The sequence below is a fragment of the Pan troglodytes genome, chromosome 22 (assembly GCF_028858775.2).
Source record: "Pan troglodytes isolate AG18354 chromosome 22, NHGRI_mPanTro3-v2.0_pri, whole genome shotgun sequence".
Classification (NCBI taxonomy): domain Eukaryota; kingdom Metazoa; phylum Chordata; class Mammalia; order Primates; family Hominidae; genus Pan; species Pan troglodytes.
Genome location: NC_072420.2, coordinates 22,234,441 through 22,250,197, shown reverse-complemented (window position 1 = coordinate 22,250,197; position 15,757 = coordinate 22,234,441). Strand labels below are relative to the sequence as shown.

Below are 15,757 nucleotides of genomic sequence, written 5' to 3'. Positions count from 1 at the left end.
TATTAGTCATATGCCTATTAGCCATATATGTCATATATAGCACATATGTATGTGTAGTATGTTTATATATGTGTGTACGTTTATGTATATATACGTGTGTGTGGGTATATATATATATACACACACATTCCCAGAATGTATATAATTTTGGTTAATAAAAATATGAAAGATAAAACCTTCAAAATTTATGGATTCATTACAAAAAATATTGTTTTTTTAAAAGGAATATTAAAAGTAATGACACATATAGATACTACTAATAAAAGCCAGGGTTCATGTGGATCAATAAAACAGCATGTTCCAAAGAAAGAGTCCAGAAAATGAATGAAAAATAGAATTAATGAGTTTATAATGTTTTCCTTTAGATTTTCTCATACGGTGAAAGTGAACTGGCTCAGGGGGAAATCCCTTCCTATGTACCCTAAAAAGGGTAAAATAATTTGTCCAGCTCACTAGATAAAATACAGTTTTGAAAGCTTTATATTCCCCCATCCTCTATAATATGAATAAAATTAAATATGTAGAAGAAATCAAAAGGCAGATGAAGAAGAGAATGGAAAAACAAATATAGTTACTGTATAAATAATCACAGATTGCCATATTCCTCTCACGCACAGGAAGCTACGAACATTTTCCAAAATAAAGGAGGTTATATGTTTCTACTTTTCCTTCACCAGTACTTACAAATCTATTTCTTCAATTATTGTTTTTGGAAGGAGGATTTCTCCTGCAACACTTTCTTTTAGAGTATTGGTGTGTATCATGCTCACTTACATAGTGAAACTCTAATGACCATCAACAATGAAATACATAATGACATTATCATTTTCAGAGCTCACATATTACTTCAGAAATAAGAAGAATAAAATTTCTATAGAGAATGGTCTGGAGACGTCTTTGTTAGCTGATTTGGTTTACCCGATGTAAAACTATTCACTAAAGTAGCAGGAGGATGACTTGAGCATCCAGCACGTTGAAGTGTGTTAAAAGGAAAAGTGAAATAACAGCAGAAGAAAGAGGTGCTCTGTGAGTTAATGAATTAGATGAGTATATGCCTTTCTAGACCAGTCCTAGATAGAAATCTCAGACAAGCGGTGTGAGCCACATATATAATTTTAAAATTTCTAGTAGCTACATGAATAAAATAAAAATAAATAAGATAAATTAAATAAAATATTTTATTTAACCAAGTATATAAAACTTATTAGTATGTCAATAGATGATCAAAATTAAAATGAGATATTTCACATTCATTTTTCACATTAATCTTCAAAATTTGGTGCACTTTTGCATTTATAGAATATCTCAATTGAAACTCTGAAACATCAAGTGTTCCATGTTAACGTTTGGCTAGTGGTTACCATATTAGGCAGTGACGTTACAGACCAAGGAACCTCAACCCTGAGCTGACAGACTAACAGAATCATCTGGAGAGCTTTCAAAAACAAACAAAAATAATGCTTTAGGTCTATCACCAGGGATTCTGCTTTAGGGTCTGGAATGAGACTTAAATGCTGCTTTTTATGTATTTATTTTCTTCCAACTTTTATTGTAGGTTCAGGGGGTGTACGTGTATGTTTGTTACATGATTAAATTGCGTGTCACCAGGATTTGGTGTACAGATTCTGGCAAGGTTTCAGAGAAAAGGGAACACTTACATACTGCTGGTGGGAATGTAAATTAGTTCAACCACTGTGGAGAACAGTTTGGAGAATTCTCAAAGAACTTAAAACAGAACTACCACTCGACTCAGCAATCCCATTAATGGGTACAGAACCAAAGGAATATAAATCGTTCTACCATAAATACTGCTTTTAAAAAGCCCCTTTATGATAAAAATAATGAAAATCTTGGGTTGAGACTCAAGCAAAATCATGTGAATTACCTGGAAGAAGGATGAGTGACAGAGAGAATAAACTGAGTGGTGTGCATTGCGTTATTTAAATAATCTCTTAGAATTACCAGAAAGTTATTTCTTAAACCACCATCTAACTGTACCTCTCCTTGGGGATAATGGCTGTGTAAATACTGAATTCTGAATTTCAAAAGGAAGTGATGATCTTTGCACTAAGTCAGACTATCAGACAGATTCATTTGGTTTTGTAATTGGTATTGAATATTGGACAACTCATAAATTAAAATGGTACAACACAGAAGAAATTTTCATGTCTCAGTACATTTTCCTAGAGACTAACCACCAATTATCAAGAAGTTTGTTTTGTAAACAAGACAGAAAAGTACCCAAGCATTTTTTCCTAGTACTGTGGGTACTTTGAGGAGCAATGTTTTGGAGATTATCACAAGCAAACTAATCCTGATAATGTTACTTAAGTTCTCAATTATTGTTTCCTCAATATGGAAGTTAGAAATTTAGAGTCTCTAGTTTACATAATAATTTTCCAAGAGTGAGTCTTTGTTAATATATATAACACATATATTTGATATACAGTTATATATTATATATATAACATAGTTTTAAGAAGTGGTTAACAAAATTATATATACATATATTATTAGCCACTTCTTAACATATATAGAGATGCTTCAGTAGGAATCAGTTGGCAGGTTGAAGGTACAGGCATATGTCAGAGACGTTGCAGGTTAGGTTCCAGACCTTGGCAATAAAGTATGTATCACAAAACTGTGAGTCACACAAATTTTTGGTTTCCCCGTGCAAATAAAAGTTATGCTGATACTTTACATTAATCTATTAGGTGGACAATAGCATTCTGTCTAAAATAAAAATGTACATACTTTAATTAAAACATGCTTTGTTGCTATAAAATACTAACAATCATTAAACCTCAACAAGTCATTTTTTTTTTTTACTGGTGGAGGGTTTTGCTTCAACGGTCATGGCTGCAGACTGATCAGAGAGTGGTTACTGAAGATTGAGGTGGTTGTGCCAATTTCTTAAAATAAGACAACAATAAAGTTTGGTGCACCCATTGACTCTTTGTTTCACAAAATAATTCTCTATAGGATTCAATGTTTTTGATAGCATTTTATCCACAGTAGGACTTCTTTGAAAATGAGAGTCAGTCCTCTCAAAACTTGCTGCTGCTTTATCAACTAAGTTTTAGTAATATTCTGAACCCTTTGCCACATTTCAACAATGTTCATAGCATCTTCACCAGGTGTAGATTCCATCTAGAAACCACTTCCTTTGCTCATCCATAGGAAGGAAATCCTTGTTTGTTAAAGTTTTGTCATAAGATTGCAGTAAGTCTTATGTCACATCGTCATGCTCCACTTTTACTCTAGTTCTCTTTTTATTTCCACCACATTTGAAGTTACATTCTGACTGATACTTGGAATCTCAAGTCCTCCATGAAGGGTGGAATCAACTTATTCCTGACTCCTGTTACTAACGACATTTTGACTTCTTCCCATGCATTACAAACATTCTTAATGGCATGTAGAGTGGTGAATCCTTTCCAGAAAGTTTTCAGTTTACTTTGCCCAGATCCATCAGAGGAATCACTATCTATAAAAGCTATAGCCTTATGAAATGTATTGCTTTAATAATAAGACTTGAAAGTTGAGATTACTGCTTGATCCATGAACTGTAGAATGGATGTTGTTTTAGCAGGCATGAAAACAACATTTATCTTCTTGTACATCTGCATCAGAGCTCTTGGGTGACAAGATTCACTGTCAATTAATAATCAGTAATATTTGAAAGAATCTTTTTTCTTGTGTAGTAGGTCTCAACTGTAGGCTTAAAATATTTAGCACATCATGTTATAAAGCTATGTGCTGTCATTCAGGCTTTGTCGGTCCACTTATATGCACAGGCAGAGGAGATTTAGCATAATTCTTAAGGGCATTAGACTTTCAAAATGGTAAATAAGCATTGGCTTCAAATTAGTCATCAGCTGCATTAGCCACCCCCTGCCCCACACCAAGAGAGACATCTGTCCTTTGAAGCTTTGAAGCCACGCATTTACTTCTCTGTAGCTATGAAAGTCACATAGATGGTATCTCCTTCCAATACAATGTTATTTCACCTACACTGAGAATGTGTTGTTTACTGTAGCCATCTTCATCAATGATCTTATCTGGATCTTCTGGATAACTTGCTGCAGCTTCTCCATCACTATTTCCAAATTCACCTAACATTTTTATGAAGATGGCTTCTTTTTAAAAATTCCATGTGCCAGCCTCTTCTAGTTTCAAACTTTTTCTTCTCTAGCTCCCACAGCCTTTGCAAAATTGAATAATACTAGGGTATTGCTCCGGATTAGGCAATGGCTTAAGGGAATATTACCACTGGTTTGGTCTTCTAGCTAGACTAATAAAGCTTTCTCTGTATTAGCAATAAAGCTGTTTTTCCTTCTTTTCACCCAAGTGTTAAATGGAGTAACATTTTTAGTTTCCTACAATAACTCTCCTTTTCATTAACAACTTGGCTAACTGTTTGAAATGAGAGGATAGCTTTCAGCCTATCTTGTCTTTTCACATGACTTCCTGGGAAATTTGGTGAATCACTTCTATATTTTGTTTTAAATTGAGAGACCTGTTTGACTCTTTCCTTCACTTGAACACTTAGAGGCCATTGTAGGGGTGGTAATTGACCAAATTTCAATATTATTATGTGTTGGAGAATAGGGAGACCAGAGAAGAGGGAGAAAAATGAGGGAATGGCCAATGAATGAAACAGTAGGAACACACAACATTTACTGAAGGATTCACCGTCTTATATGAGTGCAGTTCGTGGTGCCCCAAAACAATTACAATTTTATCTTCAAAGATCACTGATCACAGATCACCATAACAGATACATTAGTGAGAAAGTTTGCAATATTGTAAGAATTACTGAAACATGACACAGAGACATGAGGTGAGTACATGCTCCTGGAAAAATAGCACTGACAGACTTACTCAAGGCAGGGTTGCCACAAAAATTCAATTTGTAAAATATGAAATATCTGTCAAGAGCAATATTAGCATGATGTAATAAAACCAGTTATGCCTTTAGTGCCACCTGTGGCAATCTTATCAGCTCAGGATAGCAAAGTATGCTTTGTGTACCAGCAGCTTATAAAAAATGCAGAATCTAAGGCCCCACCCCAGTTTGAATCAGAATTTACATTCTACGATAATAAGAAAGTGATTCATGGGCACATTAAATTATGAAATACATAGGAGTATGATTTTGAAGAATTACTGGAATTGAAATAGATTTAGGAGGTCCAGTATAATACATGAAAGGGATGAAATAAGAATAGTTCATTGAAGGAGCTGAACTAAATACAGTCATGAATTGCTTAATGATGGAGATACCTTCTGGAAAATGTGTCTTTAGGTAATTTTATCATTATGTGACATCATAGAATTTGCTTACACAGACCTAGACACTATAGTGTACTACAAACCTAGGCTGTATGGTATAGCCTATTTCCCCTAGACTACAAACTTTTATAGCGTATTACTGTACGGAATACTACAGCCAATCATAACACAATGATAAGTATTTGAATATCTAAACATGGAACAGATACAGTAAAACACAGTACAAAAATTAAGAAAAAATGATATGCCTATGTATGACATTTACCATGAATAGAACTTGCAGTACTAGAAGTTGCTGAGGGTGACTGAATGAATGAGTGGTGAGTGCACGTGAAGGTCTAGAACATTACTATACACTACTGTAGACTTTTTTTTTTTTTTTTTTTTTTTTGAGATGGAGTCTCGCTCTGTCGCCCAGGCTGGAGTGCAGTGGCGCGATCTCGGCTCACTGCAAGCTCCGCCTCCCGGGTTCACGCCATTCTCCTGCCTCAGCCTCCCGAGTAGCTGGGACTACAGGCGCCCGCTACCACGCCTGGCTAATTTTTTGTATTTTTAGTAGAGACGGGGTTTCACCGTGTTAGCCAGGATGGTCTCGATCTCCTGACCTCGTGATCCGCCCGCCTCGGCCTCCCAAAGTGCTGGGATTACAGGCGTGAGCCACCGCGCCCGGCCTACTGTAGACTTTATATACACTGTATACTTAGGCTACAATTTATTAAAAATATTTTTATTTTTAGTTATAATTTAGCTTTAGCTTACTGTAACTTTTTTTACTTTATAAAGGTTTTTTTTTTTAACTTTTTGACTTTCGTAATAGCTTGAAACCCAAACACATTGTACAGCTGTACATAAATGCTTTCTTTCTTCATAACCTTATTCTATAAGCTTTTTTCTACTTTTAAAGTTCTTTTGGTTTAACTGTTTAATGTTTTTTGTTAAAAACTGTGACGCAAACACACACATTAGCCTAGGATCAAGATCAGAGTCAGAATTATCAATATCACTGTCTTTTACCTCCACACCGTGTCCCACTGGAAAGTCTTCAGGGGCAATAACAAGCATAGAGCTTTCATCTCCTATGGTAACTGCCATCTGAAATACCTCCTGAAAGACCAGCATGAGGCTGTTTTACAGTTAACTTTTTTTAACAAGTAGAAAAGGTACACTCTAAAATAATGATAAAATTATAGTGTAGTAAATATCTAAACCTGTAACAAAGACATTGATCATCAATATCAAGTGCTATGCAGTATTCATAAAAGTATGTGCTATGCTTTTATTGACTGGCAACACAGTAGCTTTGTTTACATCAGCATCATCACAAACACATGAATAATGTGTTTTCACCATGATGTCATAAAGTCTACAATGTCACTAGGTGATAGGAAATTTTCATTCCATTATAGTCTTATGAGATTACCATCATAGACGCAGTCCATGGTTGACTAAAACACTGTCATGTGACTGTAAATGTTTTAAATTGAGTAGAAATAATTTAAGTTGTACTTAAGCCAATTTACTTTTGTATTAGTTTTCTATTTGCTGCTGAAGCAAATTATCACAATCTTGGTGGCTTTCAAGTCCAGGGGTGTCTAATCTTCTGGCTTCCCTGGGCCCCATCAGAAGAAATGTCTTGGGCCGCACATAAAATACACTAACACTAATAATAGCTGATGAGCTAAAAAAAATTGCAAAGAAAAAATATCATAATATTTTAAGAAGGTTTATGAATTTGTGTTGGGCTGCATTCAAAGCCATCCTGGGCTGCATGTGGCCCATGGGCCACGGGTTGGGCAAGCTTGGTAAACAACACAAATTTGTAATTTGTATTTGAAATATGTCAGAAGTCTGACACAAGTCTCACTGGGGTAAAATTTTCATTTACATATTTATTTTATTTTTTATTTTGTTTACTTATTTATTTGTTTGAGACAGAGTTTCATGCTCATCGCCCAGGCTGGAGTGCAATGGCGTGATTTCAGCTCACTGCAACCTCTGCCTCCCGAGTTAAAGTGATTCTCCTTCCTCAGCCTCCCAAGTAACTGGGATTACAGGCATGTGCCACCACGCCCAGCTAATTTTGTATTTTTAGTAGAAACAGGGTTTCACCATGTTGGCCAGGCTGGACTTGAACACCTGACCTCAGATGATCTGCCCACCTCGGTCTCCCAAAGTGCTGGGATTACAGGCATGAGCCACTGCGCCCAGCTTATCAGGTTAAAATTAAAGTGCCAGCAGGGCTGTGTTCCTTTCTGAAGGTTCTAGGAGAGATTTCACTTCCTTGCCTTTTCCAGGTTATAGAGGCCTCTTTCCAGTCTTCAAAGTCAGTAAAGTTGCAAATATCTGCCTTTCTTCCATAGTTATATCTCACTCAAACTATTTTAAGGACTCCTGGGGTTACATTGGACCCACCTAATTTTTATTATATAATAATCTTTCTATTTTAAGACCAGCCAATTTACAATTACAATTCCATTGGCAATCTTAATTATTTTTTGACATATAATCACCAGTTCCAGATACATGGACATCTTTGGGGCCATTATTCTGCCTACAACAACCTTTAACTTAAACATTCACTATCTAGTTTGTGGCCCTCCGTATTGAACACCAACAGAGCTTTCTGAGAGTATACTTGGTCGCCAACCTCTAAAGTGAGAGCTAATTCTCTTATTTCTATTTCAATATATGCTAGATGGAATCTGGTAACTTAACTTTACTACGCACTGGACTGTTTGAACAGCTCTTCGATCAGCTAATAGGCCACGCTCACAAGTCCAAGTAAGCCCTACCTAACAGAATATCCTAAACGCATTTATGCAAAGTGTTCTCTATTTTTGCCGTAATAAATGACCACACACTTAATAGCTTAAACAACACCCATTTATTATTTCACAGTTTCTGTGAGTCACAAGTATGGGCACAATATGGAACAGCTCGCCGTCTGCACAGGGCCAAAATCAAGGTGCTGAAAGGAATGCATTTCATTCTGGAGATTCTATGGCTGTTTACAGAATTTGGTTCTATGTGGTTGTGGGGCTGAGGTTTCCATTTTCCTACCAGCTTTCAGCCTGTGATTCTTCCATCTTCCCAAAGTCACCTCCATCCTGTTTTCGGTCCCGTCTTCAATGCTAGCAGACGTGGTGGTTTCTTTCTCTTACTTTTGACTCCCTGCACCCTCCCCTTCTGCATCAACTCACCTCTGCCATTATTTTTTGAGGCATTTATCTGACTGACCCATTAGCTTCCTCTGCTGCTTGTAAACACTGATGTGACTACGCTGGATCCACCTGGATAATCCAGAATAACCTCTCTAGTTTAAAATCAATTATTGAGTTAATTAATTCTACCTTCAAAGTCCCTTCCTAGCAGTACCTAGATTTGTATCTGATTGAATAACCAAAGTATGGGAATCTTGAGAAACCACTTTCAGAATTCTCCCTGCTACATGTAGAAACTAGTTTTTAAGATTTTTTTTCATTTCTATAGCACCTTTCAAACTTTCACTTCTGCAACAGAGACATAATTAAGTAAATCTGAGAAATAAAAATGTATACCCAAATATTAATTAGGTACCAGTAACATATACTCACTAGGAATCTTTATTCTATGTTTCTAGGCCAGATGGGCTGTCTTGCATGCTCTTGTTTTGGGACTTTGTGCTCTGGAGTTTGTGCACAGACTTAGACCACTATACGTAATTTACCTAAGCATTGATTTTCCATAAGTGTTGCTTGTACTGAGCAATAGCAAAGACCTGGTGGTATGGTGTGTTATGATTGTGATCAAATGTCAGATATACTGTTTACTTCTTTACTTCTTGTCTGACTGTCTCACATACCATGACAGCAAAAACTGGATTTTCTACCCAGAGAAAAACTCCCTGGCACCCTCAGCATTTATCCTGTGCTATGTATACCCCTTATACCTTCAATCATTACACTGCTAGTCCTTCTAAGTTTGAAAAACAGCTTTGTTTCTTTGGGGAGTTTATGATTGCCAAAGATAATCACTTGCCCTGAGTTAATAGACAAAACTGCAACCAAGGTTTCCAAGTTACCTGCTTCAACCAGGAGACACTTGCTGAAGACCTTGTGATTTTTTTTTTCTTTTAATTTGTGTCATGTAGCTCTGGCCTATTACCCAGGGTTTTCCTACCTGTACCTAAGGGAACCCGAAGCAAACTCTCTTCATATTTTCAGAGGAAAGAAATCCTCATTCAAATCCTCACCAAGGTCATGTATTGAAAGAACATGTCTACCTATCCTTAAAGCCCCCTTATTCACCATAATCAGGACGGATGAGATATAATTGATAAGCTAGAGAGAAGGAACTGGGCATGCATGGTTCAGCCCCTGGCTAAGGACAGGACAATGCATTTGGCTATGTTCCCTAATCTCACAGTAATGCTACTGGGGCAAGCTGTAGTTTTGTATGGAGAAGTTCAACTCAGAGAGCAAGTATTAGAACACCAGATTGTGGCCACGTATCTGGGTCATGTCCTTCCAACCAGTTTTAGCAGTAATAAAGCTAAAGTTTTGTTCTCCATCTGTCCAACTCCATGTCTATTTCTCAGTTGGTTTGTAATTCACAGGGGAAGAAAAAATGTGATTAATTATGATCCCTGAAAACACAGCAGTACCCTACATCTGCTCTAGTTTTTAATCCACCCTTCCCCCCACATACTCCGTTTACTCACTGTGATTTTTCTACTTCTGTTTTTTGTTGTATTTTCTTTCCCAGATGTTAGAGACTCCTCGTGCCAGCTAATTAAGGGTCTGGGATTTTGACTATCTGATATTTTCCTGTTGCCCAGAATAGTGCCTGGCACATAGTCAAAAGCCACTAGTTATTTATTGACTATCTCTGCCCAAATTACATGTCAAAAATTGCCTTGGGTACAGTAAAACTGAGACCCAAAGTCCTGATAAATATATTGTCTCAGGTCTTTGAAAGAACAGGTCTAGCTTTCCTTGAAGCTCCTTAAACAGTGCCTATTTCAGTTATAAAAGAATATTTTATCAGCATTCGAATTCAGCTCATATTAAATTTTAGCTCTCTTGTTACTGTACTATTTATATATTTTCCCATCCAAGTGGAAAAAGGCAGGAAAAGGAGCTAAACAATATTGTTTCTTTTCTGTTCATGAAAAGAATCTTCATCAAACATCTTACAACACATACACATACACACAGGCATGCATGCATGTACATACACACACACACGTTTACTCTGTTTATTTATTTATTTTTTTGAAATGGAATCTTTGCTCTGTCGCCTAGGCTGCAGTGCAGTGGCATGATCTTGGCTCACTGCAATCTTTGCCTCCCGGGATCAAGCAAATCTCCTACCTCAACCTACCGAGTAGCTGGGATGACAGGCTTGCACCACCACGCCCGGCTAATTTTGGTTTTGTTTTTGTTTTTAGTAGAGGTGAGATTTCACCATGTCGGCCAGGCTGGTCTTGAACACCTGACCTCAAGAGATTTGCCCACCTCGGCCTCCAAAGTGCTGGGATTACAGGCACACATATACCCTTGAAGAGACTGAAACATGTACAAACTCTATTTATTAGAGCAACATTTAAGAATTATTATTTAGTAAACTTTCTGTGTTAAAAATGATCTTTATATTTTTCAAATACCTCAACAATGTTGCTGCTCTAACATGAGTACATCTCTATGACTGTGTTCCATACAGCATTGCCAAAATCATTGTATTCTGAAAGGTTCTGATGCAGTATGCCTTACTCTTTGCATAATGATGAGCACATGCATATACAGATAATTTTATGCATATAACTTCACTAGTCATGGAGCATCTGGGTTGGCTCCCAATACAGCACCATATTTCCATTATCACAAATTTTTTAAGGCTTTGATCATCACAAATAAAATGATCAGTAAAATTTCAGTACCAGCCTCTGACCTTCAATATTTCATGTCCCTAAATGTATTCAAAAGACTTCTAAAATCAGCATATTTCCAGGATTACATCACTCCACTTGCCAAGAGTTTCTTTTAGTACTACTTTAAGCTAAAATTAATTATATCAGAGTTTAAGTCCTTCTAATAAGACAATCCTAATTTCCTTTTCATTTTTGTTGCTGTATTTGAGGCAGTAATAACTCTGTTCAACCATATATACACATATATATACATATATTAGATACACATATATACCTATATGTGTATATATGTATATATATTACATATATGTGTATATATAGTGTATATATATATGGAATATATATATTTATTCCCCCTGATACCAGAGAAATGTCTAGCACATAGTCAAAACACACTGGTTATTTATTGACTATCTCTGCCCAAATTACATGTCAAATATATTTGAGGGTCTAAAACTTAATTGTAAGTAGTTCTTCCTTATAATGCCTTGTGCTGATAGCACATCCTGTATTTTCTCCAGAAACACCACTTAGGAGTCCCTAAGGAGTTAAAGACAATTACTTGGATTGGTAAGAAGAAATCAAATCTTAAGGCATTGCAGTTAATTGGCCAATTATCCTGGCACCCATATTACATATGTGACCCTATCCAAATTAAGTTTTCACTAAGCTTTGCAAAATTTAATAAGTGCTTCTCCAAAATGAGGTATCATGAAAGAATAATGGAGCTAGCTATTTAGAAATACTGACATTACTAAAGAATGCAGAAAATGGGTAATTACCATGCTTATTTCAACAATCTCAATCTATAAACATTTTTCATAAAATTCTTTACTTGGAAAGACTGTAATTCTCAAAAATTGGAAAGCTACACAAAAATAAGTGGAAAGCACAAAATACACCCACACAACACCATGAGCTCAACTTCCTACACATCTTTAGTATGAGTGAAATTCATTCAGAGAAGCAAGGAAAATAAACATTTAGAATTTAGTTTTGTTATGTCTTACCAGGTTGAGCTTAAAGTAGAAGTTGGTGTTCAGGTACTGTCCTCCAAAATGAATCACAAAGGTTTCAAGGAAAAAATGTGTACTTAGTGTCAACCGTCAAAATATGGTTGTTAAATATTCAGTTATGTTGATCTGAGTTGATCAAAAGGTCTATGATTGGAAGGCCTGGAACATCCTCCTGTCACCCCTAAACACCATGTGTGTGTTTACATTAGGCAGGTTTTATTTTATAAGAGATATCAAAGAGCAGATTATGTACTTCTTTATAAGTACTTGGAGTATAATTTGTTATTTTATGTTTTCAGTTGATGTTATATCCATATGTTAATATAACATTATAACACAATGGGCAGCCATGTTCATATAAAACCTGAATACTAACAGAATGTGTTTCAAATGGGTCTGAGTCTTTGGAGAACTGTAAACAGAAGAACAGGATTCCTTTTCGGTGTAAAAGGCATAAAAACGCTGTAATGTGACATATCTCTAAAGCATTATTCCTAATAGCATCTACCCAGGGCTTTTATCTTGAAAATTCTTCATAAAGTATGCATGACTCAGAATTTGGGCAATGTAGTTTCCTAGTACATTGGTAAGAGATCATGAACTATATATCATATATTAAATGACAACAATATTATAATGCTATTCATAAATCTGTTTAATATTGGGAATCATCTATCTAAAACTGTGACTTTAGCTCTAAAATAATTTAAACCCTAGCTTAACCTTTAGTCAATAGTTGCCCCCTTAAAACTTAGTATTAACGTTAGAAGTTAAGTATACTATCCATGTCATTACCATTAGAAAAATGCTCCCCTTTCTATTTGCTACAGCTAGTATGAATGAATCTAGCAAATCTAAATGTAATTTTAGGTCATCAATTAAAAAGTAAAAAAGAAGATGAGTCATAATTCTTATAGATTAACAGGCAACTAAATATTCATTCATTCATTCATTCATACATTCACTCATTTGGGGGACAACTAGTTAGTGATCTACGTTTTAAAAGCACAGATAGGTCAGGCGTGATGGCTCATGCCTATAATCCCAGCACTTCAGGAGGCCAAGGCGGGCGGATCATGAGGTCAGGAGATGGAGACCATCCTGGCTAACATGGAAACCCCATGTCTACTAAAAATACAAAAAATTAGCCCCGCGTGGTGGCAGGTACCTGTAGTCCCAGCTACTCGGGAGGCTGAGGCAGGAGAATGGCGTGAGCCCGGGAGGCGGTGCTCGCAGTGAGCCAAGATCACGCCACTGCACTCCAGCCTGGGCGACAGAGCAAGACTCCACTTCAAAAAAAAAAAAAAAAAAAAAAGCACAGATAATTGCAGATTTACATACCAATATAAGAAGCAATATAGAGATACCTCATGTACATTTTGTCCAATTCCTCCACTGATAACATTTTGCAAAACTATAGTATTGCAACCATGATATTGTCACTGATATGACCCCCTATCTTAGTCAGCTTTCCCCAGGTTTACCTGTATTCATTTGTACGTGTGTGTGGGTGTGTGTATTAATCTCCCTATAATTTTATCATCTGTACATCTTTCCATGTCTACCACCATAGTCACAGGCATGACACCAAACATTGCCAACATCACAAGGATCTCTCTTCTTGCCATTTTGTACTCACACTCATTTCCTTCTCACTTGCCCCTCTGATGTTGCTAACCATTGACAATCAATAATCTGTTCTTCATCTCGTAAATGTTACCATGTGAAACATTTTAGATAAGTAGAATTATACAATATATAACTTTTTTGAATTGGCTTTTTTCATTCTGCATAATTCGCGGAAAATTCATCCAAATTGTTCCAAGTTTAGTTTATTACTTTTTATTACTAATATTCGGTGATATGTATTTTGTACAATTGATTTAACCATTCACCTCTTGAAGGACATATGGGTTGATTCCGGTTTTTGGCTATTACAAATAAACCTGCTATGGAAATTTTTGTAGAGGTTTTGTGTGAATGTATGCTATCATTTCTCTAGAATACATGCCCAAGCATGAAATCGTTGGGTTATGTGGGTATTTGTACATTTAGTTTTATAAGAAACTTCCAAACAGATTTCACAAGTGGCTGTACTATTTTACATTCCCATCACCAATGCACAATAGATCCAGATTTTCCAAATCTTTGCCAGTAGTTGAGGTAAAGAACTGGGAATCAGGGTTAACAGGACTTGACAAGTTCCTATCCTCAGGAGCGTATAGTCAAGCCAGGCCAGAAACTCTCAGGCTGCAGTGGACAGTATGTTTCTACCATAGGAGATAAGGAACAAAGGAAGTCAATTTTCCATGAGAGAAATAAACGAAAGGGACATGTGGAAAGAAGCAGTGACCACAGCATAGAGCAAACTAACAGCACTTCAATGTTGGACCAAGCTGTTCTTTTGGAAAACGTGTGCCCTGTTTTTCTGTTTTGTTTTGTTGTTGTTGTTGTGTTGTTTGTTTTGTTTTTCCTGCAGCATGTATTCCATATTTCAGTATACTTAGCCTAGTTATTTTCTGTAACTGAAAGTAATAATAAAATAATTCCCACTAACACATTAGGTGGTAAAAAGTGCAACTGCGGTTTATGGTAAGGCTATTTCCAGAAACACATCGAAAATGCTAAGGATTCTGGGGTCAGACAGATTTGAATTGGACTAGAGTCCTGGCTCTTAGCATATGTAAGTCATCTATGGTCATGGTAAGGATTAAATAAAGTGTGTGTATAAATGAAGTATCACAATTCCTGGTAAATACCACAGTATTTTGTTTCTCCTAGTAAAAATAATTTGCTGGAAGTCAGACATGCTTCTGATAAGCAAGAAGTTTCTGTGCTTTTTAGATGAAATGGCTCAAGAACTGCTAAGTTCGTATTCGGGGAGGAGATGGTGTTGACCTTGGAACTGAATCCAAATAAAGGTATAATTTTAAAAACAGTATTTAATCTGCACGTTTATTTAGTACAGAGTTTAAGATTCTTAAAATGTATTTAGCAATTTATGAAATAAATTGCTGGTGGAAACACTTGATAATACTAACCCATGTGCGCGTGTGTGTGTGTGTGTGTGTGTGTGTGTGTGTGTGTGTGTGTGTGTGTTTGGGGAGAGTATTAGTAAACTTCTCCTATATGGAAGCTACCTTGGCATCCAGTCTAGTGGCTTCTCCCATTTCCCACCCTCCCAACTCTCCCCCTCCTCTGCCTTACCCCACACCACTGGTAATTTATCAAAGTATCCCTTTGAACTACAAGACACATTCTCCCTCTAGGGGAGTTCTAGTAAATAAGATGTTCTCCACCTCATTGCCTTTTAATGACATTTTGACATTCCTTATAGATTACAGCCCTGGGCAATGGTCCAGCTGACCTGTCCTGTAATAAGTCTCTGGTTGCCCTTCTTCAAGACAAAGTGCTTCGTTGTATTTCCAGTCAACAAAGAGACCTTGCCTGTTGTGATAATCAAGGTAAACTTGTCCTCCTGAATCAGATCTCACCATCGTGGTACTCTTCAAATAACTCTGAAACAAGAAATTGTTCT

The 15,757-nt window shown here is 36.4% G+C and overlaps 1 protein-coding gene across 4 annotated transcripts in view; it reads right to left on the bottom strand.

Moving 5' to 3' along the window:
- The window catches only part of NCAM2 (neural cell adhesion molecule 2), a 548,173-nt gene that overhangs the window by 325,965 nt on the left and 206,451 nt on the right, over positions 1–15,757 (bottom strand). Inside the window, exon 2 of one of the 4 annotated variants that reach the window (XM_016938439.4) lies at positions 15,587–15,737. The exons of the other annotated variants lie outside the window; for them this stretch is intronic. Within the exon in view, the coding sequence (XP_016793928.2) occupies positions 15,587–15,716 (130 nt within the window). The 5' untranslated portion in view covers positions 15,717–15,737. The remainder of the gene's footprint in view (positions 1–15,586; positions 15,738–15,757) is intronic. 4 annotated transcript variants of the gene reach the window in all.